Source organism: Neodiprion virginianus, chromosome 6, assembly GCF_021901495.1.
Source record: "Neodiprion virginianus isolate iyNeoVirg1 chromosome 6, iyNeoVirg1.1, whole genome shotgun sequence".
NCBI lineage: Eukaryota > Metazoa > Arthropoda > Insecta > Hymenoptera > Diprionidae > Neodiprion > Neodiprion virginianus.
The window spans coordinates 26,032,408-26,059,422 of NC_060882.1; the positions used below are offsets into that span (position 1 = coordinate 26,032,408).

Genomic DNA, 27,015 nt, shown 5'->3' on the forward strand with positions numbered 1-27,015 from the left:
ACGCTAGACCGTTAGTTTTATTTCGAAACACAAAGGGGTCTGCGAATCGAACAAGAGAAATAATTTTTTCCTTTTACCATATCATTTATATCGATCTATTAAAATCATGTGTGAAAATGAATCGTTACATTATTTATGTTATTATTCTTATTATGGAAAGCTCGAAGTAACGGCGCAAGTCGCGATTTAAAATACAACGCATTCCGTCGTCTTGCAAGCTTAAGTATAAATCCAAATCCAAGTTTAGACACAAAGAAAGAACGGCGGTTTAAAAGGAGTCCGTTGCCTTTCGATGATTCATTTCCAGACGATCACTGGTCTGGAGTAGACAACGTTTAAATCGATCAAAATATTATCTACTTACAAGTCTGTATTGTGTATAAGTACAATGTCGTATTGAGATAAAAAAAAATCAAACTGGTGTATCTAAAACTTAGTACCTTAACCATATTACATACATACATATATTGATGCGTGACTTTAAATGTTTCTCATTAAAGATAAAATAATTAAACAATCACAAAGTACGCGATTTCGTAAGTCAGTATAATTGTTAAAAATCAATTGAACTTAATAATATAAACATTAACGGCTGCTTGTTGCGAAGGACATAAGCAACTACCTGGGGACGAGGTGTATGACTTTTATATACACAAAGCGTGTTTATCACGGTTTTAAACTTATCGTTAGACAGCAGAGCTCCTACATACGCGTACATCACGACTCTGCCTATAAAGTTGAACTACGCTTCGCGCTGAATAGAATTTATACTCCAGGCACATCGCGCTGCAGCTATACGACAAATATTGAATAGAAGACTTCACATATTCTGAACCGTGAAATAATTATTATAAAATCGATAGTTTTCCAACTGAAATAACGCCCTAATAAAAGCTTGAGGCTAACCATCGACGTTGTAAAATTAAATCGACAGATTAAACGAACGTTATAAAAATTGTACGGTGTACCTGACGGCGTGATCGAATTTTTGTCATATTTTCGGTGTATACATACATCACATACATTCAGAATTACAATCCAGTGATGCAAAATGTCTCGTACATCTAGAATAAATTTAGATCGTGAAATACCCGGTGTCTTGGTGCCGGTTGAAAACAGAACCTCTTTGGCCAGACGAGGTATAAACAATATCATCCAAGCGTTGCCAGGAACCCAAGGCTGGACCAGAAATGAAACAGTATCATCATCATCGTCATCATCGTCGTCGTCGTCGTCGAGCACAACGCGCACCGCGATACCGAGATGCGCGTCGCATAGATCGCGCGGGGTAAACATGGAGGCGATGAAAACTAAGCAGAAAAAATGCGAAAACCTCGATATCGCGGCCGTGGATAACGAGAAGCAAATTGTGTTCGAGCAAGTTGACCTTTACGCCCAAGGTTTTCCAGTCTTTGAAGAAATACGGAGACAGGGGAAACTCTGCGATGTCACGCTTAAGGTAAATCAGTGGAACGCCTACAAGTCTAACCCCACTTTCACTCGTTTGTTTTTGTTTTGACAGATGGAGTAAATATGCGTCTAGATATTGTGACATGTCGGAACAAAGCAAGAGTGTTTATATTTACAGTTTCTAATGACGAATCAGAGCAGGACGATGAACTAGTATTTAACGACGTGATAACAATACATACAATGTATTATATACCTAGTCGTAGAAAATTTTTTTTGTCGTCTTAGCAATCCCTTTTATTTTTTACATATAAATACGATTTTTTCACTGATGAAGCACCCTTGATGAGCTCACAATCACACCCTCGAACACAATTTGCTTACATTTTCATAAAATGTGTTACTCCAATTTTACAGGTCGATGATCAAAGTTTCAGCGCTCACAGGATAGTCTTGGCTGCGACGATACCATACTTTAATGCAATGTTTTTGAACAATATGATCGAAAGTAAACAAAACGACATAACACTACAGGGGATTGACGCTGTGTAAGTTGAACAAAGTTCACTTAAATGCTACAAAGGTACAATCTTTGGTTCACATTTGGCAATGAGCCAAATTCTCTACTTTGTTCTTTACATTCATTTCTTTGTGGATGAAAATATTCTTAATTTGATATTCCGTGCTATCTACTTTCGTACTTGCCAGTTGCTGGCAAGTTTTGTTACTCTATTTTTGAAGCTTATTTCTGTTTTTACTATATTGCCAATGACGTTACCTTTGAAATACACAATAGCTTGGCAAAGCAATGCACCTAGCTTTGTTTCTTTTCGTTACTTGTTATTATTGTTTGTGACGAAACGTCAAACAGGGAATGTAAATCTCAGAGCGAAATCTCATATATAATTCTATGTGGAACAGAACTGAAATTATATTTACACACTTGTATAAATTTTAATGGGGTGCTCTATACTATTTCATTTTCAATATTATTTCAGAGCTTTAGAGGCAGCAATTAATTTTGCATACAGTGGCCGGATTACTCTGACTAATAGCAATGTTCAAAGTCTTATGATGGGTGCATCTTTTCTTCATCTACACAAAGTCAGAGATGCATGTGCTGATTTTCTAAAAAAACGGTGATTATTGAATCCAATAAACAGGTCCAACCATGTTAAGAGATTTCATATAATAATCCTGAAACTGTAATTGATTTTTCTCTAGATTTCATCCACACAATGCGATTGGAATTCGTCACTTTGCTGACACATTGAGTTGCCTACCTCTTGTTGAAGAAGCCGACAAATATATACAACAATATTTTCACGAAGTATCTGTAGCTGATGAATTTCTTGCCCAACCATTCTCCGAACTCAAAGAATTGGTCTGCAGAGATGAACTGCATGTTGTCTCTGAAGAACAAGTATTCGAAGCCGTTATGCGGTGGGTCAGACACGACAAAGAAAATAGAACAAAAAATTTACCTGAACTTTTAGCTTCCGTCCGATTGCCTCTGCTTACACCTCAATACTTAGCTGATCACATTGCCAAGGAAGATCTTATTAGAAGTTCTCATCAATGCAGGTATCTGCCAATAACATGATTAATGTATGATATATTTTTGAACCATAATAATTACTAAATTTCCGTTTGATAAATTTTAGAGACTTACTAGACGAAGCTCGTGATTATCACCTAATGCCAGAGAGACGACATCTCTTACAAAGTTTTAGATCCCGTCCAAGATGCTGTAACTACATAATGGGCCATATTTTTGCTGTGGGAGGTCTAACAAAGTCTGGAGATTCGCTGAGCACCGTTGAAGTGTTCGATCCATTCGTCGGTATGTGCATATCATTTGCAAATACACAAATTAGAAAAAAGAAGAAACAGAATCATTCGGAGCAATATCGTAAAATGATTTCTAAAAAACTGTACCATTTTTTCTTACATCGCAGGTAGATGGCAGACATCGGAAGCCATGACCATGCTTAGAAGCCGAGTTGGTGTTGCAGTTCATAAAAACAAACTGTATGCCTTTGGAGGCTATAATGGTACGGAAAGGCTTTCGACAGTTGAAGTTTATGATCCTTGTTTGCGGACTTGGAATAAAATTGGCCCCATGCAGTGTAAGCGCAGGTAAATATGCGCTAATTTATAGTGGAAATATTTTCCTTTCATGCAATTCTCAAAGCCTTATTGAATTATATTCAATGAAGCAGTTACACCAGCAGATGATTGTGAATTTTTTCATGTTATGCATAGTGCTGTCGGTACAACGGCACTAGGTGATCACCTCTATGTATGCGGCGGTTACGATGGAGTCACTTCTTTGAATACGGTCGAAAGATATTCCCCAAACACGGATAAATGGAAAATGATTAGTTCAATGAATAAGCATCGCTCTGCTGGTGGAGTGGTTGCATTCCAAGGCTACGTTTATGCTCTGGGCGGTCATGATGGTTTATCTATCTTTGATTCGGTACGTTGTACAAATCGTGTGCCTTTTCACACACTTTCTATTTATTCACATATTTTAAATGGAAATTAAACAGGTTGAAAGGTACGATCCATTGAGTGGATTTTGGACTGTTGTTAAACCAATGCTAACAAGGCGGTGTAGATTAGGAGTTGCGACACTTAATGGGAAATTGTACGTATGCGGTGGCTACGATGGATCGACTTTTCTGCAATCAGTAGAAGTCTACGACCCTGTTATTGATACGTAAGCAAAATAGTTCAATAGTTTGTTGAAATTTTTGAATAGTAATCAAAGGGCTGCAACGCCTTACGTGAAGTGAAATATCAATACTCGGATTGGGGTAAAAAAAAAATATACTGTTTTCTTGAACCATCAGGTGGAAGTTTGTGGCCCCAATGAACGTAATGAGGAGCCGTGTGGCATTAGTGGCTAACATGGGTAAACTGTGGGCAATTGGTGGATACGATGGAGTTTCAAATCTGTCAACTGTAGAAGTATACGACCCAAGTACAGATTCATGGTCGTTTGTTGCATCTATGTGCGCACACGAAGGCGGAGTGGGTGTGGGAGTAATTCCACTCTGTTAATGTAGTACACAATTCATACACCTTTTTCAACCATCATCGCTCTACATCTTCGCTGATCAGTCAATTTTGATTGTATCGGTAAAAAATTAGATGGTTATAACAGGTTTTACTGACTAATTTATTTTTATATTAAAGTTTGAGACTTGTGCAGCTGTTATCTATTTATTCGGTAGAGCTTTTATTGTTCCATGTGACGTACTATAATTATACAAGACGAACTGACAGTGGAACTGAGGAATCAATCGATCCTGGTCTGATTAGTTTGAATTAATTATGGAATATTGTATAACGATTGGTAAATGTCAAATTTTTTTATTTTGGAAATTTATTTGTCTTGTCTCGTATGTTTTGGACATAACTTCAAGCATACTAATTTCTTTGATTGTCAATTGTAGGTGATGTATGTCCCGAACACTGATAATTACCACTGATCTCATTTTATACTCTCTAATCAGTTTTGTTAATTATTTACGACTTTTTTTATATCAATGTTAATATTAATCAATAAACTTTCATACGCTCAACAAAAAATTGTTCAATTTCTTGTTATATGTGTATATAGAATATTCTCAAATCGAAGCCCGAACTAATTTTCATCCTTACTCAAAAGACTAATTAACTATTATTCTTATCCAACAAATTACTATTACTTGCTTTACAAGCAAATGTATGAAACCGATTCATCATTATGTTTTGATCTTCAATCGCTGTAGCAAGTCTATTAATTGCACTAGTTTGGGCTCTAAGCAAATCGCATTGATTAAATGATGTTTCTTTAAAAGCCAGAGTAGCCAACACTAAGTTTTCTATAGGGTCCCTATTAGCCGCGTGCCCTTTTGCACTACTTAGGTTCTTAATCCCGTGGACGACGGTATCGGCATCCTGCTCTTCTGTAACATGATATTTATTAAAACAGTTTTAGAAAAGTCAAATTCATGATTTACACCGAACAGATTGCCAATCATGCCAATAATTACCTGCCAATGACAGGTGCAAATCCGCTTCCAACTGAAAGAAATAATTTTTTTTGAACTCCGAACCATAGATATCACCATTAAAGTAGTGTGAAATGCAGCACATCATTTTCTAGTAAGTTTTTTAATGTGATACTAAACTTACCGGGGTTTCTACAATTTTACTGGAAGCAGTGCTAACGTTTTGGTCATAATTCGAGAGTTTGTGAGATGTGAATGAATGAAATGCAGTCTGCAATTGTTTGGTTGAAGTTATTGCATCTTCTGAGGCTACAGCCGGATTCATTTTTTCATTAACACTGTCAACACTTGATGATAACAGCGAGACTATCGTTCTCTCCGATTGAATAGTAGAGTCGCAATCATTTTCATGAATACTGCGTTGCTGTATTGATCCTGCTGAGAATTTATACCTCGTATATGAGATATGTTGTATAGAACTATTATACCTACCTGTACTGACTTGCTCGCTTTCATTATCCGTCGTTGAATTTTCGAGATTTTTAGGGCTCGATTCATTTAATGAAGGCGACGACATTGCAATAAACACTTATGATTTTAGATCTACAAATGAATCAACTTAACTAGTTATGCCACCACTTTAATTAAAGAATATAACATTAATTTTATTCAATTCGTTTGAGAATATTTAGTGTCGGCTAAAAATAATTTTAAAGGTACGCCAAACAATTGAACGTATATTATTTTTCAATATTTGTTTTGACCTCATTCTGCAATTAACAATAAACCATAGCAACTATAAATTTTTGTTCCTGGCAACGATGATTCTAACTGAAAAACGTTCAGCAGGAAAAATCGTGCAATATTATTCACTGGTAACATATAATTAATTAACATTCCGAAATGTATATTAATGTGTGTAATAATAAAATAATAATTGAATTTATTAAATTGGTACTAAAACTGTTATCAAATACTGCCCATCAAATTTCTCATATACACATAAACATACCGTATTGTTCTGAATATAACCCAAGGTTTTTTGTCATTGACAACACCTGTCAAAATCGTCCTTGTCTTATACGTGGACCCGTTTATGTACGGATAACCAAGAAAAACATCCTGAAATACAGTTTCAGAATTGGGGGTCGGCTTATACTCGGAACAATGCGTTACATGTATATCTTTATGGTATATAACATCACCAATTGATTAGCAAGTAGATTAAGTATATAAGAATTACAATTTCCAAAAAAAGTATATTTTATACATATATTCATGACATGATTTCACTATGCGGTGACAACTCTTGTTCATTGATTACATGAATAATATCAACTATTCCTAATCTTTTTTGATAAAATTCTATCAATAATGTAATATACTTGTGTAACAAAACAAGCTGGATTTATTACACATACAAGGAACGATGAAAAAAATATTAGTAATAGTGAGATTTTGTTGCCAGAATTTTTTCTCTAAAACCTTTTCCTTTACCCACCTGTGAGCTAGTTCATTTTATTTTTTTCGTTTCTGAGATTGGAGTAAGAGTGTTGTTTTTTTTTCTTTTTTTGAGGTAATACAAATAGTGTAAATATAGTTTCACAAGCAGAGAGTATCGTTGAACTTTGTGCAATTTTCAACCATGTTCAATAATCTTGGTTGAATAATAATCGACTTTTATTGAAACTGTTTTAAAGATATGTCAATTCTTTCAACAGTTATGCCATTTAAGGAGGGCCTCTGGTGAATTTGCTAAGTTTTACATTGTTCAAAATAACTAAATGTGCATCAGGCTACTTGTTCATGGGCCTTAAAAACCACGAGCAACGATCTCAAAACCGAAAAAATGTTTTCAGTAATGCGTATTTTGATCTTGCACAGGTTCCAGACTTCGCACTTTCATTTCTTTTGAGCAAGATGTCGAGCTGTCGCATCGATTATCTTTAGGATTTCTGAAACGTAGAGATAACCTTGCTCAAATAAAATTTTACGACTTTTCATTGACTTTTTCTGTCTAAAAATACAGAATTCCCTGACCTTTTTCTACGAAACTTGGGTAATGTTGGCAATTTTTATGACCAGAAGCTCCAGGAATTGCGCACCTTCAATACATAAATTAAGATTCAAAACCACATAGCACTGCATTTTTTCTCAAATAATTAGAAATTGAATAATACCATTTCCGAAAGTTAGCTTAGCTGAATTTACGAAACATAGCTGAAATTTGGAAAAAATTTTTTTTAAAGTACGTTTTTCGCTATGGTCCAATATAACTCTCTGACTTTTTCCTAACTTTGTCCAATAGTCGAAATTCCCTGACTATTCCCGATTTTCCCAACCTGTCCTAGCATCATTACAAACAATGCCTAGGATCCCTTTTATTTTTTCATGGCCCCGAAACCAACAGAAAAAATTAGAACTCATATTTTGTCCTTTTTCTTGCAGTGTTTGTTCGAGAGATAGGATATGGAAAACATTTACCAGTGCTAGGTATTCTTCGGATAGATCCTTGGAACAAGAGAAATTTGAAGAAGTTACGAATACTTGGTTTGTGGGACTAACACAAAGGTTGCAAGAGAAAGGCAAAATATGAGTCATAAAATATGGGCTTTCATTTTTTGTTTCAAATTTGGGTTTCTAAAAACATGAAAGCAATCCTAGGCATTCTTCGTATGAATGCTAGGAATCCTAAAAAAATTGATGTGACAGTCCGACATCTTGCTCGGAAGATATAACAGCGTTTAGTCTAGAGTCTATCAAAGACTGAAACACGCATTATCAAAAACATATTTTCGATTTTGAGATAGTTGTTCGTAATTTTTAAGATCCGAAAACAAGTATTCTGATACGCATTTAGTTTTATTGAAAAATGCCAGGCATCGCAATTTCAATGGAGGCTCCCCTTAAATTTTTTTCCATGGAAGTAAAATATTTCTATTACATCCAGATCTAAGAATGATCATATTTTCACAGTATCTAGACACTAATATTATGTACATGATTCCTAAAAGATGTAGAATCTGACCAATAAAGTTGCATTGCAATCTGTTAAAATAAAAATAAATAACATTACATATTACAATAAAAATGTACAAAAAAAATATGTCAATTATTATATATATTCGATTATGCACGGTATAATTGATCAGTTTTGATGTCTGGCAATATGCATTCGACAAATTCATTTGTCACCCCCTGCTCCATATGGGTTTGTACATGTCGACTTAGATTTGATTTTTGAATAAATGTTTTTTTACAGATACGACACTTGTGAGGCTTCATTTTACTATGGGTTAATTCGTGTCGATTCAAGCTTGATTTACGAGTAAATGATTTACTACAAATAGAGCAGGCATACGGCTTTATACCAGCATGAAATTTCATGTGTACGGTCAAGTGTGATTTTTGCCTAAAAAATTTCTGACAAATACTACACTCGTATGATTTTTGACCAGTATGGATCAACGAGTGTACAGTCAGTGCCGATTTCTGAGTGAACTTTCTATTGCAAATGTTACATTCATAAGGTTTTTCACCGGTGTGAACGCTTATGTGAACAGTTAAGTGAGAACTCTGAGAGAATTTTTTCTGACAAATATTGCATTGATAGGGTCTAGTGCCATTGTGGACTTGAGTATGAGCTAGGAGTTTTGATCTTTGTATAAAAGACTTATTGCAATTTGGTTGGGGACATTTATGCGTTCTCTTGGCGTAGTGGCCTCTCGTATGACGTATTAGATAACTTTTTCTGACCCACTTTTTACACAGTTCGCATTGAGCCCTATCCTCTTCTTCCTTGTCGTTTTGTACAAAATCATTCGATTGCCCAGAAATGATGTTTTCTGTAGAAGTACTTGACTGTTCTTGATCAGAACGAGCCGTATATTTGTAATTATCATCTACAATTGGATTCTCTTTGAGAATGATATCCCTGTCGCACTGAGTAGAAGAATCTTGCCACGATTTCATTAGAGAATCCCATGAAAAAATGCTCCCCGATCTTACATTTCTCGAGCCAAAATTGTTCTCTGACGATGTTTCGGTATCTACAAAATCATCCTTCGTACCAAGAGTAGCCTGAAAAAGGTTATTAAGAGAGTAAGAAGCTACTGGTAAGAATACGAAGGAAAGTCTCAATATTTTGACATTATCCATAATTGTCGAAAAAAAATTTTACACAATCATGGATTACTTGTTCATTACTTTTTTGTCGGTCATTTTTCGCACTTACGGATTTTTGATCTTGTATGCGAATACATTCTTTAACACGTCCAGCTTGTGTGCAACGGGAGAATGTTGCAGAGCGAGCAAGTTCTTCGCTGATGAAAGGCAACTCTGCTTTGATATATGGCGATGGATATTCATCAACGTACTCTTGACAGTTTGAAGAGAGCTCTGTAGTTGAGCCATTTTTTAGTTTGAATTCTGTACCGATGTTTGTTTCCATTACAGTAGTGGTGCAAAATTCTGTATCATTTATCCTTCATTGAATATGTAATTAGGTTATGTTAGGCTTAAGGATGTCTTTTATTATAAAAATTATTATGTTTCGCTATTTACACTTGACGCACTTCACATTTGTTTACCAAACAGTTTGAAACTATTCGTGAGCACATTTGTTAATTACGAGATACTGCGAACATAAGGTTTCAACGTGAAATGTAATTATCACCTGTCGCGTAGATCGCTAATCCGGAATTACGCACGAACATAACCTCAACTTAACATCAACAATCCTTCCTTTGCCTTCCTATTCGTAGTATGCTTTGTATATTATGAAATTGGTTTAGAAATGCATAGAACACTTGGAATATTTAATCGCACGAATTAGGAATAACGCTTGTAAAAAAACAAAATTACAGACATCTTCCAATGGCGTTGCGTACTACACAGTTCGCGACTCTGCAAGTAAAATTGTTACCGAACTCATCGATATAATGCATTCTACAATCCTTCTAGTTTGTAAATGATCTACGTGATGCATTATTGGTCCAATTTTATTGAAAACATTTTCAACCTTAGTAGGATTGTTGAATTGCATTCATATTAAATTTTTGTAGAAATGTGTTAGGATAAAGAACAATTTCAATAGCTACGAAATTATCTTCAAATAAGGTAGATCACACTGAATTTATCACGTGAATGTATACTGCGCTATTTTTTTTCCACCAAATATTGTGAAGAAAATAAATTCGTCGATTGCACAGCGACGTTAGTGCGTTCATTATTGAGTTTTTATTTTTCATTTATTTACACACAAATATATTATATAGTACCTCTTGATTTACATGTAATAACTACGATCTTCTGTTACTATGGAATATCCTTAGAACTTTGATAGGAGCAGAAACAAGTAGTATTACATTTAAAAAAAAAAGACAAATAATTTGTTCCTTAATAATTAATCATAACATACTTCACAATTATTAATCACAACCCTTGTTGTGTCAGTTCAGTTCAAATTCCCAGGAGGTATTAATATTAAATTTAGTAGTTTTCTAATCATGCATTTGCAACATAAAAAACAAGAAATCATGTGTTTTATTACTAACACTGTGATGTGTTTCTTCAGACTTTTTTGGCTGATTTACTTAATCACCATATATTACATATCGTTCGTCATCTCTGAGCTTCAATTTTTTCAAAAAAGTATGAGCAAATTGTATGGTTCACAAAGGCTAGTACACAATTCAGTTACTGAATATTTTTTTATTTTTACGAATGGAGAATATCACCTTTGTTTTGAACATTGTTCATTAACGTTAACCACAAACTCATCCTGTACAATGTTTCTGTGTTGAATATTGATTTCTATCAACATTCAAAATAGAAGTGTATATACAGCACAGTAAGAAATATTGAAAAATAGAAAATCCTTTTGAGAAAAATTCTTCAGTAGGAATGGTGTGATTAATTTTATATTACTTTGACGTTTAAATTGAAATCAAACAAATAGTAGATATATGCTGAAATTAGCACAAGTGTTAAAAAAATAGATTTTTGGTCATTGCAGTGTAGAACAGTCTGCCACGATCACAAGGCTTCAACTGGACAAGTAGGAAAAGAAAATTAAAAAAAATTAAAAAATTGAATTTTTTAGTTACAAAGTGAAAGAACTAATGAATTTATGTTTCAGTAGAATTGATAGAAACAACTACTTCTGTGCAAGTAACAGGAAAACAATGTCATACTGAAATCATTAATTACTTATTTTTGGAAAGCATCGTCTTTACAAAGCAATTAGAATTATCGTCTTTGTTTGGAAGCTCTAAAAATCACACTATCACAGTATATAGAATTCTTTTCGAGTAATTGCACAGAAATATTAAATTCAAAAGCTAAAGTAGAAAATTAAAGAGACAACCAAAGAATATTTTAGTACGTAATTGTAATCACGTTCTTTGATTTTCTTATGGCATCATGAAATTTATTTTGTCTCGAATTTTATTGCTTACAGACGTCTCCTATTATTTACAATTAAGTTACCTTCAATACTCATGATTGGTGCCAGATAAATCTAGCATATAAGTTTCTAACAAAATCAATTTATTCCGCCTGTTCATATCGAAAGGAAATTATAATTTACAATACCCTAATAGATTCTCAAAAGTAAAAGTGACGATGAAATGTTATTCCCAAAAATATATGGTTGAGAAAATGATATTGTCGTTTTATATTCATTACAGTCTCTACTGGTCATAGTAGTCAATTCTCACCAATTACGATTCTAATCACACATAATATTATTAAAACTGGCTTATGAAGTCTTATAAGAGGCAATGAGTTTTCTGTAAGCAATATAATTTGAAAAACCATGGAAATACACTACCTTATACTCAATTTTACAGTGTAAATTAACATGACTATATAGAATAATAATTCTTAATATTGTAATTCTTGTTTATGCAAAGAGTTTACGTAAGTATACAAATAATGCAATGAATATTACACCTACGTTAAACGAAAGGTTAGCTAACAAGCTTTTCAGTCCAAACACACAAAACGATGCAATGAGCACGTCATATAATAAAAAACACCTATAATAAAAGGATATTTCAACGTTATGAATGATTACCTGTCGCGTTGAGAACCTACTTTTGATCAAATTTCTCACACATGCCATATAGTTCGTGCAAAATCTTTTTAGGACATTATCCATGCATTGCCATCTAATTTTTTAAATAATTGTTCAATGACTTACGATCCTAGTAACCCTACCAGTACTTGTATACTTTCATAAAACCCTTTGATCTTATGCAATAAAAATCTAAGATAGTAATAATATTAAGAATATTTTTTTTTGCACATGTCTAATGTAAACATGACCACTTATTGGTAATCTGTGAATTCAGAGTTGTTGGATACCCCCAAAAAATTGTTCTATCTTGTTAGAAAACGAAGGTTAAATTTGCTCATGCTATTACCAATGGCTCGTCATCGGAGAAGCCTCGAATCACAGGGCTGTCTTCATCATCTGTTAAAACAAGCAACACGTATTTCTAAAAATTCTGATCACCAGCAGGACATCAGTAATTTTTATAAAATTTACCATCTCAAAATGGTAGTTTCATATATTTTAGATATTTGATCGCATAATACATCTGTGTGATCAAATACCTATAAAACAGAAGAAAGAAATAAGTTTTATAGGATAAATCATAGTTTACCTAAGCCATCTGTAGTGCCAGGAAACGTTGCTTGTCCGCGTCTCGTATCGTAATGGCTGTTTGCGAATTGTGTAAAACTGTTCGACAATCTTCTGTGTCGTACCACAAAATATCCAAGGGCTGCTCCTAGAGCAATGATCAGTAGACAGATTGATAGGGCAAATGGCAGAACGTTCGACGTATATATTGCCAATGGTGTTGCAGCTGTTGTAAATATAAGAATACGTGATTTATTACAATTGTCGTTATAACTGTATGTATTAGCTAAATATTATAACAAGACATAGGAAGCAACTGCTATATCATAGCATCACTACGAATTAAGACTTCTGATATATCTGCATTGGAAACTGAAACCAACCACAAGAAACCCTTACTGTATTAAAAATTATTGAAAGCTTAGTAGCATATCGATTATTTACATGGAAACTTACATGGGGATTTTTTCATAACATAAGTTTCGCTGAGTTCGCTCTGATATCCACTTTCAGTAACCAGCCTCATAGCAAAGGCACAGATGTCCATTATTGGACTCTTGTATAAGTACGGGGGTTCATCAGCATTTAATGTTTGCGCAGTAGATTCATTGACTACACTTTCACCCTCTGATATCAATATTTGATAATGATACTTCGTTTTGTTAGCGAAACTTCCTGGTAAGTTGTGCTCTTGCCAGTAAATAAGATAACCGGATTTCTTATACTGTACTGTCAACTGATGCGGTGGCGATATTGGTGGTGCCAGATAAATAACAGGTTGACTTGGGATTGCATTGGTAGCATTTGTTACTACCGTCACACTGTATTTTCCACCATACTGTATAGGATGGAATCTCTGTGATAATCTAGTTTCATTCGTTGGATTCAACGATACAGTATGAACTTCATTATGCGTCATTTCAGTCACCGTAACCTGAAACGTCCAAGTAAAATCGAATTGAGTACTATATAATTTAACAAAGTAATATTTAATTATTGTTTTCAATATAATTATAATACCATGTAAACAACTGGCTCATCTATCCTGGGACAGCTTGAACTCCAGCTCACAATTATTTCATCATTTCCTGATGTTGTGATGCTGAGTTGCTTTGGTGCTGCTCTGATGTTGTAGTGTGTAGACACCTGGAATGGAGGGCTGAGAGGACCAGCACCGAAGTCTCCCAAAACTCCAACTGCGAACATGTATACCTCGCAAGCTTCCAAGTTACGAATAGATGTTGTAAGATTGCTTGTAGTAAACCTGGCCTCTGTAGAAAAAAAAACAAATACATTGAGTCGGTTTTGTAACTGTTCGACATGAACCATTTATCATCAGTTTTATATAAACAAATTATTTCTACAGCTATACCACACTAAGCGGATTCGGTGAAGCAAAACTTTTCAGATGACTTTGTGTCATATTTAGCACTGTAGGTTTGTCCCATGATTATCATAAGGGCTCATTTCACCCCATTTTCACAGTAGATTTATATATTGTAGGAAAATTTAAAAACGGTCGTTATTGACAAGTTCATGTTACTACTCACCTTCCATTAAATCTGGCATGTTCAGAGCGTAGTAGATTGCATACTTCCACTTGATCTTCCGGGAGTCCTTTGGCGGTTCCCAGCTAAGTTTAACGGTTGTTCCTTGATCCTTCATCAATTGTGCTTGTAAGTTTGGTACTGTAGGTAATGGAGTGCCAGTTGTAGTTGCACTGATTGTTACGACTTTTCCAACAAAGTTATTTTTGAATGCATTTACGTCGAATTTGTATTGAACTCCTGGTGCCAAATTCTTTACAACTAATGAATTATGCTCAGTTATTGTTGTGCGCAAGGCAGGATATGGGTCAGGGCCTTTTGGAGTAACATGATATCCAGTAACATTTGGCCTTTTATCCCAAGTCAAACTAACGGTTGAATTAGTCACAGCAAGAACTGACAAGTTTTCTATATCATCAATATTAGCAGCACCGTCAAAAACTATAATCTCAACAATGGAAGAATTCGATTCATATTCTTTGTTCTTCGCAATAACCCAAAATGAATACTTTTTATCCGCTTCAAATGCTGTGTCAATAATCAGTGATGTTTTTTGCACTGTATATGATTTTGGAGGGATTGGTGGCTGCATAAATACTTCATAACCAGTTATTGGTCCATATGGACACAGTGGTGGACGCCAAGATACTTCAATCTTCGTTCCATTTTTCTGGGTAGCAGTAACATCCCACGGTGGAGATGGAACGCCTATAGCAGTCATAGCGGACGTATATACTGCTGGAGGAAAGACTGTGGTTTGATTTTTTAGCTTAACATAAACGGTTAAATTATATTTTGTGTAAGGCCGAAGACCGTTGAACTGATATTCATCTTTTTCGATCCAACTTGTAGCATTTGTCCAAGTAGCGTTTGTTTCAGATTTTGCTATTGAAGGTAGGAATTCAAAGGTCACATTGCTCGGCACCGGGATCATCCAATACAAAAATAAGCTAGATGCGTTAATAGATTTGCTATCAACTCCCATTTTAGAAACTTGATAAATTCTAGAACTGTTTTTGTCGCAATCACTTTCATCCAAACCATCATAGCAATCTGATTTTCCGTCGCAAAATGAAGCCTTTGGAATGCAGTGTCTCTGATCGCAAGGGAAAAAACCAGAATCGCAGGGAGGGCTTTCTGTGGCAGTTGTTAGATCATCATTGCAGCCTATTTCGTCACTACCATCAGGACATTCAAGTACGTTATTACAGAGATTTATCACAGGAATGCATGAGCCATCCACACGACACTTAAACTGGTCATTACGGCAAGCAATTGTAACTCCCTCACAATGCAATTCGTCTTCTCCAGACGAACAGTCTTGGTATCCATCACAAACCCAGGCCTCTTCTATGCAAGCCCCATTGTAGCATTGAAATTGATACATGCGGCATGTTCGTGACTGAGGTGTAGTGGCAGGTGCTTCTGTCGAGACATCTAAATTTCCGCATCCAATTTCATCTGAATTATCTCCACAATCATCAACCCTGTCACATTTCCACCAATATGGTACGCATTTTTTATTGTTACACATGAACATCCAGTCACTGCAGGAATTGTTTGGGAACAATGGATGTGGCAGTGGTAGAGGAGTTTGAGTAGAGATTGAACAGTTAACTTCATCTGAGCCATCTCTGCAGTCCTGATCTCCATCGCAGACCCAAGAGTTGTAAATACATCGCTTACTAGATTTACATGCGAACTGCCAAGGTTCACACTGTAGTTTATCGCAAAATGCTTCATCAGTACTATTTTCACAATCACTTTCTCCATCACATCTCCATGCAGATGGAATACACGTTTGGTAACCAGTCTTGTTGCAAAGGAATTGACCAGTTTCACAAGTGGTCGTTTGAGCAATCGAACAATTTTTTTCATCCGAACCATCGCGACAATCACTTTCTCCATCACAAAACCATTGATGTGAGATACATTGGCCATTCTGACACTTAAATTGCGCTTCTGTGCAATTTGCATAACGACAATTTAACTCATCGGTCTTGTCTTTACAGTCATTATCGAAATCGCAAACCCAGTACTTTGGAATGCATTTATCTTCATCGCAGGCAAAGTGATTCGGTTCACAGGATGCACGTTTACAGTGCATTTCGTCAGAATTATCTCCACAGTCGTTATCACCATCGCATTTCCATAACTCTGGTATACAAATATTATTATTGCAATAGAATTGATTTGCGGAGCAAGTACTAGCTACACGAGGGCATGTAGAGTTGAGATAAGGTGTTATCCCTCCGGGACAAGTACAATTTCCTGAACTAGTCATTTCCATGCCATACGGACATAAGCATGAAAATTCGTTATTAGGAGCACCGAGACAAATGTGAGAACATGTGCTGTTGGCACATCTATTAGTGCCAACCTGTACACTATGTGCAAATACTTTCAGGTCCATCAGTCCAACTAGCTGTCCAAATACATTAGTTAATCCTAAGCCATGATCTTTGTCTGCTACAAATATCATTGACTGTTTCCAGTCATCCCAGTACATGTTATCCTTAAAGACAGCAACTGCAAAAGGATGAGCCAATCGTTCGTCATTAGCAAGTATTTTTTTAAATCTCTGCCCATCAAGGTCGGATGAACCAATATAGTCGAGTTTAGCATCTACCCAATATATTCTTTCAGCTATGTGATCGATTGTTATTCCATTTGGCCATTCAACGGTTTTGTCATTAAACAATCGCTTAACATTTGAACCATCCAAGTTGGCACGGGATACCGAAGCATCTCCAGGTGCCCAGTCAGTCCAAAACATATAACCATTCATTGGATGAACGGCGATGCCTCTTGGTTTTTTAAGCACAGCCGAATCTAAAATTGTTCGCCTCATTCTTCCCATAGTGGAAATGTCAACCCTGATTATCTCGATTTTCATTTGTACACCATCAACGAAGTAGAGAACTTTGGAGATCCAGTCGAGTGCCATTCCTTCAATAGAACTGAGATCCGTTTCAACTAAAATTTCAGGGTAGCTTGTTCCATCTTTAAGGCACTGTCTTCCAATCGTATCATTTACAATATCAGCCCAGTATAGACAGTTGTTTTTTAAATCGAATTCAATTGCAATTACGTTTTTCAAACCGTGTAGGGGTAAGACTTCCAATCTTTGCTCTTTTAGATCGATTCGAGTTATGTGATCTCTTTGAGCAACTAACAAGAATTCAGAAGAAATTTCTTCCATGGGACATGGTATCTGTAACACAATTATTGGCACTAGAGATAATTATAGGTGGTATCGTGAGATTAAAGCACCTCATAGTTTTCAACGATATTTCGATTAGAAACAATAATAATTGTTCACAAATTTACTAATATGACAAATAATTCATAATTCAGGAGATCGATAAAAAGTAAAACTTATCAAGCCTATAAACAAATGCGTTTAACGTGAAATAAACAAGAAAAGAAACGCTGCAATAATGTGATAAATAATAATTATGTACCTCGTCAGGTTCAAAATTTCTGTTCAAGCCCCCTGAGCATTCGTCATCCTCTATTTTTCGATATCCTTTGGTTCGATTATAAAATGCACCTGGCTTGCAAGTTTTGGGTATCTCGTAAGGATCGAAGCTACTGTGTGAAGATTTGTCGCGAATGCAATGATAGGGAAGCGTACTACGTATGAATCCTATATCGCACTGGTAGTCCTTGGCATCACATTGGCAAATTTCCAATTTAACAGGCCTATCATAATCAGCTCCAGTATAACAATTAGCACGTGCAGCCCTTCGTTGATAAGTCTCTTTGCGACCGAGTACACAGGCCATTGTGGGCTGTTCAGTGCTAGTCGGAGACCAAAACTTGAAATCATCTTTGTTGCAATCTCTTTCAAATACTTTCCGTAAATCCACTTTAACTATTAACCACTGATGCCGAGAGCTTTCGGAGCCAAACATTGTAAAAACGGTTGTATTTTCTCCAGGCTCTGTCATCAATCCATAAACTCGTAGCATATTGTCATTAAACTCATACATCTGCCAAGTTTCTCCTTCATCTGTCGAGTATAAAATGTGTCTAGTTTCCCCGCGTGACTTGAAGTATTTGACAGCTACTAAAACTCCGCCATGATCTCCCATGTTGAAAAAGTAATAATCCTTGAGGACTTGTTTCCATGTCAAACCGGCATCCCGAGATACAAAAACACCTGGATGACCCTTCAGACTTTTTCCAATCACTCCTGTAGCAATTATAATGCCAGGTGCGGACTTGGAACTCATTATAGACACAGAACGAGTTGCTGGATAAAGCTGACTAAACTTCTGGCTGAGATGTAAGGAACAATCGTCGTGACATGGGATGAAAAATCCATCATTGTCAACATTGGGTGCTTTAATTGGATTCCATGTTGCACCATGATCGTAAGTTATCAAAGATGCGAGATGCTCGGGTCCAATTGCTCCAGCTTTTGGAGTTTCTTTTACTTGGGATGCGATATAAATACCTCGCAGCCCTTCTACCTTGTATAAGTCAGTGAAAGCTTCATCCGAGACATCACTGGAAAAAAATTAAATAATATTAATTACTTGGTAAATAATTGAACAATTAAAATTAAAAAATTAAAACTTACTGCACAGGTATACATATTTTACAGTATAATTGTGCAGAAACTTGAGTGAATGTTAATATAAGGCGAATACTAGAAAAAAGATAAGTGTGTTTACTTGAGCCAGCTGTCCTTCCAAGTGCTATTCGGGAAGAAAGTTAGAATTCTTTCCAGGGATAATGTAAACACAATGCTGTCGTAATCTACTATCTCCGAAACGTAGAGATTAACTATATACTCAGTATGGGAAACTGCTACTAAAATACGATTGTTGGAAACATCCGCAATATGATAGTCTTTTCGATCCAATTCGGAAAGAAATTGAGCTTTCACAAACGGCCGATTCTTACATGAAATAAATAAGTCCAAATTTTTCTGAAACAATAATGTTTTTCCCATTTAATTATAAAATTTAGTGGTACTCATTCAAGATACTTCCAGCTTTATCTCAAACTACTACAATAATTTTTAAGCAATCGAAGATCTACTTACATCGGCACTTTTAGCTCGGCTTTTAGTCGTTGCAAACATGCAGTCACCTTTTATTTGAAAATCTTCAATACCAGCTATTACAACTCCAAAGTTTCGTTCAGCTTGGAATAATTTTCTACTTTCTAAAACTGTATTAACACCAGATGGTTCGTGTCTTTCAACAAACAATGTCTTCGGTTGTTTAGATGACCAGAAAAATGCTTTGACATACTCTTGGATAGCTACCCATGTTTTTCCAAAATCTCTTGTAAGCCATAACTGCAATTAATAAAGCGTCATATAATAGTCCGCTAATGAAATTATTGAAAAATTGATTGAAATATTTACAGATTCAAAATAACAATTTATCAACTTATTCATTTTCGTGGTTTATACTGATTGCCCATGCTGAGAAACAAATAAATAAGTTGTCAGACAGATATGCTTCATCATTTAAAGCCTACTATCTTATCATGTTTAGATGTGAAAGTCTAATATAACATTACCTTCCGCTCTGGGTCAATTTTGTCCAATGCTAGAAATGTAATTGGATCATCCTCATAAAACGAAATTTCGCTTGGATGAAATGGTAAGTTTTGTCTGATTATATCTTGGCCATTATTCCATGTAGTGAATATCAATTGGTTGGAACTATCTGCAAATACGCACTAAAAGGAAAAAAGAGAAGAATATTTATCATTAAAACGAGACATCGTTTAAGTAATTCGACAACCAGCGTTTGTTACTGTGGTCGTATTTATCAAGTATCAGTCATAAAAAAAAAACTTGGATTATCATAGCAGATTGAATCCGGATAAGTCAGTCAAATTGTGAGCAACAAAGGATACTTGCTGCTTGATTTGTATCATGTCACAAATATTGGTACAAGCAAGAAGTATGTCACTCGATGAGTCAAGTGAATTTCATTCTTGGTCTTATAGAGAAAACATTCAATCATATCTGGCGAAAAGTGGCAATAAATATTTCAAAGTATAATATACACATCTCCCTATGGTTAATGCATTTTATGACTACATACAAACAAGAATGGACAAAAAAAAAATGTCTCTTATTTTATTATCCATTACAAACTTCATTCTCATTATGTTTCATGTAATACTTATATGGTCGACTAATTAAACTCGTCTCACAAATTCGAATTGTCAATGTAAAAGATTAACTTACATGAGTGTTGAATTTCGGATGGTTGTAAAATTTGTCCAGGGTGGCATATCCAACACTTGGCTCTTTGGAATCGGAAACACGGAATTTATCAGTTTTATTTTCGAAGGTTTCTCCATAATCGTAGCTGATGTAGACTGCGCTGGGATTAGTTTTTATTGGCAGACGGACAAGCGGAGTACTATCTCTTGCTAGGCAAATTATCACATTTGAACCTTCGCCTACCCAATGTACCATCAGTTGTTGATGAGAATCATTCAACCAATTGAGCTGAAACAAAAATTTAATCTTCAATTTATAAACCTGTGTCACAAGAATGGTAATTGTAAAAGTTTTCTTTATGTTTTTAAAAACAGATTGACCTCAAGTATCTAGAAATTACAGTTATTTAGGTTAACTGATAAAAGTGAAAGTGAATTTGTCACATGAGTGGATCTACCACATTTGGTTATTATTAATTGCGAAGATGGTCTGACTATAACAGTTATAACTGGATTTATGCCTAATCACGTCTAATCAAGTCATTATGACAAACATTCAGTGAGCAGGTTCACTCAAATGCTAACCAAATCGGGGGAAAAAAAATATGGTACTTATATAAACGTTACTGTCAGTTTGCGTTAATATCCTGCGAAGGCAAAAATAGTAATGACCTATGAGTGATATATCAAAAGTACCATCAATTTACTGGCAACATAAATACTAGTTCCAGCTATAGAAGGTGATAAAGTTTTAGAATTAAATGTACACTTGAATTATAGGAATTCTAGTAATCAAGACTCTGAAATTTCGCAAAAAATGACTTGCAAGATCAGCATGTATCAGACGTATGTAATGAATATAATGAAGAGCTGATCCGGCAATAAGTAAAACAATGCACACGGCTACTTTGTATTTTAGTGAACTGTTGCGCAAATAAATTTCTTGGCGTCCTTAGAAATGAAATATACATGCCTTGGTTGACCTTCATTTACATTTGTTGCTTGTTACGAAAAAACTTGTTACCAAGTGGATATTTTTCATCCTGAGTATATATAGTTACAGTAAAACAAGAATGTAGATAACATTAGCCAGAAGTATACTAATTACAGAGTATCTTATCGGCATAATTTCGTATTCTGAGATAATAAACAAGAATTTATCAAAACAATATCCACCTTATCCACCTTACTTGCGAAGCGATTTGTTAAGTTCAGTTGAGATGTCAATATCAACTGGTAATACTAATTATTTTAACGATTCTTCGTAAACAGAACCAGTTCTTACTCAAGCGAAAATCTTTTCTCAGAAAAACCACTTCACGTAAAAAGAGTGAATATTTATTTTGAGATCTACAATACATATATTCATATTTCAGCTTCTATCACATTTTACATTCATAATATCAGTGGCACATATTCTTGGTAAAACTTTTACCTGGTATATAGATATCTCAGCAAGAGTAAAAAAGAATTCATACATTGAAATAAAGAATTAAATGATACTGGTATCAAAAACTTCTTGCATAGTAGATGATTTGAATATAAAAATAAACAAATAGATATACGAAAGAAGAAAAAAGAAATCATGTAAGAATACAAAGACGGTCAACGCTGTCTTTGAAAGTTATTGTGATTTATTCTTTGTAATAATGTACTAAAGAAAACAGTGGGGTAATCCATATCGTATAAAAATAAGTGCCAGTCACATGACTAATGTACAGATAAGTGTTTGTGGAGGATACATGTCACGAGTGAGTGACATTAAGAGAGTAGTGAGTCATATGGATGTATGGTTCACAACTCATAACTATAGGAATAATAAAAAATAACAACTCAAGTTAATAGGACGAAGTTGAACAGAATAAACAATCGTGTGCGAATAAATTGGAGTCCCGGCAGCATGACAGAATCGCAATGCAACACATGATTTTGTGTATTAAGTTTCAAACTGTATGAATACATTATAAAATATACCCTTAATATTATAAATCTAAGGGATGAATCAAGTGAAAGTAATGACAGAATTCATTGAAGTTAGGATTTACGTGTAAAACTGCGTACTCAAAATAACTCCATAAACAATTGCTAATGAATGTGAATTGTTCCAGAGATGAAAGGGGTGACTTGTAGAAATAAAGAGAAGACACAGTAATAGAATCACCCGTCTGCATTCACTTGGTAAGACGTCGAACTGTAACGTCATACGTTGACATTGCAAGAAAAAACAACACAGTGTGCTGCGTGTGTATACAGCGACGATACGAACAATACGATACAGCTATTATTTAATGAATATAAAATTAGGGATACTTTTGGGAGTAAGACTAGGTTCACTAGCTACACGTATAATAAATTCACTCACCTTAGTTGTAATGTTGTGATTATTAGACGAAACATCCCTGCGGCCGCGGCCGAACGATGTTTCGGAATCTAGAACGTTACCAGACTCGATAATTAGCGGACTTCTGCGGTGCCTAAAACCATCGTTATCCGAAATATATAGAGTTCTCGGTTTGTCGTCAAATCTTTGACCGTAATTGCAATCAATTAATATAAATAACTGCAATATCAACGCGAAGAGACAAAACGCCGATGTCGCCCGGACGGCCATCTTGTCTACACTGACTTCTAAGTACTTTTAATTGAGCGGTGATGTGGAAGGGGGAAACAAAAGAAGCGATACGCCACGAACCATGCACGAACCACAGTCGACATACAAACGAGTGGCTCTTCACTACGACGCGCATGCGTGACTGTCGCCGGCGCGCACATATCAAACGATTGCTTATCGTTTATCTGGGGGTTCGCCGTTCTCGCTGATCGGGAGTAAATTTAAACGAACAATTTCCTCATTTACAGTTCACCAACTCCGTATTCACAATTCATCATTCATTCATACATTTCGACCCTATCGCCATTCGCGATACGCGAATTGATTTTTTTTTCAATGCATCAACCGGATCGTATCTTTCAAATAATTATGTTTCTCACCAGCAGAAATTTTTCACGTAAATGTTCTGCAATAGATTATTCGTCGAAAATTTGTAGTACAGGTGCATTTGGTATATCGAAAATTCTCTAGTTTTTTTCTGCAGACTATAACTTCAATCTTCAGTTTTTCAATTCTTTCTTTTCATCAAATTAGACTCTTTCCGAATATTGCGTATTTTCCAACCGTTCGAATTCCAGTTTTGTTCCTCTATTGGTTTTATGTCATTGTCTATGACAATTATATATTTAGATACTGATAGGCGACTGATAGGTCTATACGAATTGTTTGCCTAGATTATCTGTAAAACTCGTCGCTAATACAAATTGACAGTTATTATATCGTTCTATGAGACATTCTCCATGAATTCGCAAACATTTTGTTTTTCACTGAAACTGTTTATGCACCAGCCCTCGTATCGACGGGTTCTACGGAACAGACGTATTTCGGCGAACAATCTAGAACGGATATATCTAGACAGACACCACAATAGGTGTATACAGAGCTCTATACGCAACTTGTAGCATCTTCTGAGATACGTCCGTTCTATCCGGTAGGCAGGAAAAATACTCCCGGAATGAATATCTTACCGAGAGTTCGGTCTCCAGATGAAACAGGCATAATCGAAGGTGACAGTCTCTGTCCGAATAGAATGTTAATATAAGTTCGGCATTCGGGGGTATTTTTTCCGGGATTCGTTCTATCCAGCCTGCCAAAATACGTCTGTTTCCATTAGACCCGTTGACATACGTATTTTTATTGCAAAATCTGTTTTGAGAACAAAAAAATTAGTATCAATTCTCTTTTTACCAATCGGATACCTTTGAATCACTCTTGATTTTATATCATCTAGAGGGGTGTGTAAAAAACGTGCAGAAAAATCAATATTGTAGGCATCGGTTATAACAGAATTGAAACTTTTTTTTTCTCAAGTCTCGCTGCAAAATAGCAATCGACTCACCATTTATGTCGGTACCTTGTCTAATTGTATAATCACAAGTTCCTACGTACAGACACCTGTTGCGGAATCGACCGTTTTTGAGTTAGCCAGCCTGTATATTTACAGATCCCAATGTCGAGCTGAGACCTTCGAAGAAAAATGTTTTTTCAGTAGATTATTTACACATCTCTGTAGATTGTATAAAGTTAAAAAAAATGTTAAAGGGAACCAATTGAGTGATACAAATATTTGTTTCAAATTTTTTTTTTCTTTAAATAGCCCTCGCGATATAATAAAAGAATAATAATGTAAGACCTATTGCATTACAAAGCTAAGTGAAAAACGACACTTTGTTTTTGAATCGAACACTTTTTCGACCAGATATGAATTTTACAAATAAATACATATCCTAAAACAATTGATTTAAAAATTTAAAACAATTCATAGAGACTATTTTTAGGTAGCAGTGACATTTAACCAGTTATAAGTGATATCGCGAGGGTCCGAAAAAACGGCTGAACTCCAGATGAAGAATGTCCTATGTAGCATATGCAGGCACTTTAGAAAGAGCGAAACGATTGTTTATGTAATGGTACCAATAAACAAAGTTTCCTGTAGCAATCACGCTGATTCTAGCCTTCGGCGGTATAAAACTCGTGAAGACCAGTTGTTCATTACTAAACTGGTGAGAGACAGATACATACTGGTTTTATTTTTTTCTCTCTACGATACGTAGTTTCGAATTGCATGATTTGATTAATGAATTTTCGAAACACATCGGAATTGAGGTCGCAATTTATAAGTATCCGAAAGGGTAACTGTCTGCACATAAAAAAGTTCAGTTGCTAATATCAGCAAGGTTTAAATAGAAAAATTCTTAATTTTGTAGTAACACGCGCGGCAATCTCAATATTAATTGGGAAATATTTTTCGATAAAAATTTACAAATCTAAACGAAGATATCTCATGTTGATGTGAAGGTGAACGAGGTTTCGTTTTCATTAAAGTATCGCTGTTCCAAGAACGGTAATTTGCGTATATTAACTATACGAGGAAAAGTTTAACAATTAGCATCGAGACCTTTCGCAGTTTTTTGCAGCACTCATTGGCAGGTAATAATTGCTTACCTGTTTGTTTCGGGCAATTAAGCAATGTGAAATTGAATTCTTGAATTTTTGCGTATTCCACGAACTTTAAGTTTTTTCTTTTTTCAAGGTCAACCAGGAAACTTATCACAGACGAACTGGCAAGCTCGAGAATATTTTCGGGTTGATATTTTTTTTTGTTTCTCTGTACATTTTTCAATTGACAAATTATATTTCGTTGCAAACATTCCGACGAATTTCATGACGATGATTATAGAAAAAATATTTATAAAATAAAAGAATATCTTTACCAGAAGTGTATTCTAAATTTTTAGAAAATATCCAGGAAGAAATGTGTACGGGAGAATTGGTGTTCGCGTCAACGAATGAGCGATAACTTGTATAATAATAATTTTATGGTATATGAGATAATGGCGTTAATTTCCGGATGTCCCTGGTCTGCCCTCGCTGTGTCATCAATCCCATTGACGCGATGAGCTAGAGTCTGCTCTTGATAACATAAAAATATCGTAGTAGGGCGTTGCATTCGTCGGCCACAAGGCATACACGTACATACATACATAGTAATACAACATATTTCAACCATGTGGGATGCATCTTAACAGAGCAGATTCACAATCGACTATTTAAGTTGCTACGCAACTGAACATCAACGAATAAAGCGTACCAGGCTCTACCTTACACAGCCTAAGATACGAGACTTGAGAATCGTGTTACATGCCAGCTTATGAAATTGCCCGTTTGTTTCCCAATAAACACGGGATGGCTTACATACCATAATTCCGAGAAAGCTCATTAGTGCTCTCTTTCATGCTATTGAACAAGTACAAATATAGATATATCCAGTTGGACATGATACTTGGAACTACATTTTCAGAATAAAAGGAGATTACATACTTGGTATTATAATTCAGCGGAATACTCTGCGAAACTTACCATCTACCAAAGTTTATCAGACTGGCAGAAAAGTGTTAATCTTTGAAATTAAAAAAATATTCAACATGAAAGATATTAGCAAAGTTCGAAATACTGACGCTAAAAGGATTCTGTGAAACTCAATTTTTAGTCAAATGTTTTTTCAACAATGATTTATTAGAAGCATTCACATTGTTGAGTATTGTTATACTTATTATTCACTTATAAGTCGCAGCTCACAATCATAATTGCTGCCAG

The 27,015-nt window shown here is 35.2% G+C and overlaps 4 protein-coding genes across 6 annotated transcripts; 1 reads left to right on the top strand and 3 right to left on the bottom strand.

Annotated features, from left to right (window-relative positions):
- The first annotated feature begins 171 nt into the window (after positions 1-171).
- Positions 172-6,656, top strand: LOC124307762 (kelch-like protein 18). The gene is made up of 9 exons (XM_046769818.1): positions 172-1,459; positions 1,828-1,958; positions 2,409-2,549; positions 2,635-2,994; positions 3,075-3,253; positions 3,369-3,549; positions 3,676-3,892; positions 3,966-4,135; positions 4,269-6,656. The coding sequence occupies exons 1-9, from the start codon at positions 1,052-1,054 to the stop codon at positions 4,477-4,479; spliced, it is 1,998 nt and encodes a 665-aa protein (XP_046625774.1). The 5' UTR covers positions 172-1,051; the 3' UTR covers positions 4,480-6,656.
- Positions 4,614-5,991, bottom strand: LOC124307769 (uncharacterized). Its single transcript, XM_046769824.1, has 3 exons — positions 5,599-5,991; positions 5,457-5,487; positions 4,614-5,369 (listed from the first exon to the last, which is right to left on the bottom strand). Exons 1-3 carry the CDS (start codon positions 5,989-5,991, stop codon positions 5,095-5,097), a joined length of 699 nt encoding a protein of 232 aa, XP_046625780.1. The 3' UTR covers positions 4,614-5,094.
- On the bottom strand, positions 5,756-10,495 carry LOC124307765 (zinc finger protein 347-like). 2 transcript variants are annotated; one of them, XR_006908855.1, is made up of 3 exons: positions 9,649-10,495; positions 7,934-9,494; positions 5,756-7,674 (listed from the first exon to the last, which is right to left on the bottom strand). XR_006908855.1 is itself a non-coding variant. In XM_046769822.1 (2 exons), the coding sequence occupies exons 1-2, from the start codon at positions 9,862-9,864 to the stop codon at positions 8,544-8,546; spliced, it is 1,167 nt and encodes a 388-aa protein (XP_046625778.1). In that variant the 5' UTR covers positions 9,865-10,495; the 3' UTR covers positions 5,756-8,543. The 2 variants fall into 2 exon arrangements, 1 of the variants encoding a protein (XP_046625778.1); XM_046769822.1 differs by having other exon boundaries at positions 5,756-9,494.
- Positions 10,496-12,636: 2,141 nt separating this feature from the next.
- On the bottom strand, positions 12,637-23,437 carry LOC124307755 (sortilin-related receptor-like). Of its 2 annotated transcripts, XM_046769793.1 has the most exons (11): positions 23,170-23,434; positions 20,830-21,096; positions 20,151-20,312; positions 19,666-19,923; positions 19,292-19,548; positions 18,074-19,124; positions 14,613-17,823; positions 14,083-14,333; positions 13,519-13,996; positions 13,085-13,288; positions 12,637-12,891 (listed from the first exon to the last, which is right to left on the bottom strand). In XM_046769793.1, the coding sequence occupies exons 1-11, from the start codon at positions 23,416-23,418 to the stop codon at positions 12,830-12,832; spliced, it is 6,450 nt and encodes a 2,149-aa protein (XP_046625749.1). In that variant the 5' UTR covers positions 23,419-23,434; the 3' UTR covers positions 12,637-12,829. The 2 variants fall into 2 exon arrangements, with proteins under 2 accessions (XP_046625749.1, XP_046625750.1); XM_046769794.1 differs by lacking the exons at positions 12,637-12,891; positions 13,085-13,288 and adding an exon at positions 13,295-13,434 and having other exon boundaries at positions 23,170-23,437.
- Positions 23,438-27,015: the final 3,578 nt, after the last annotated feature.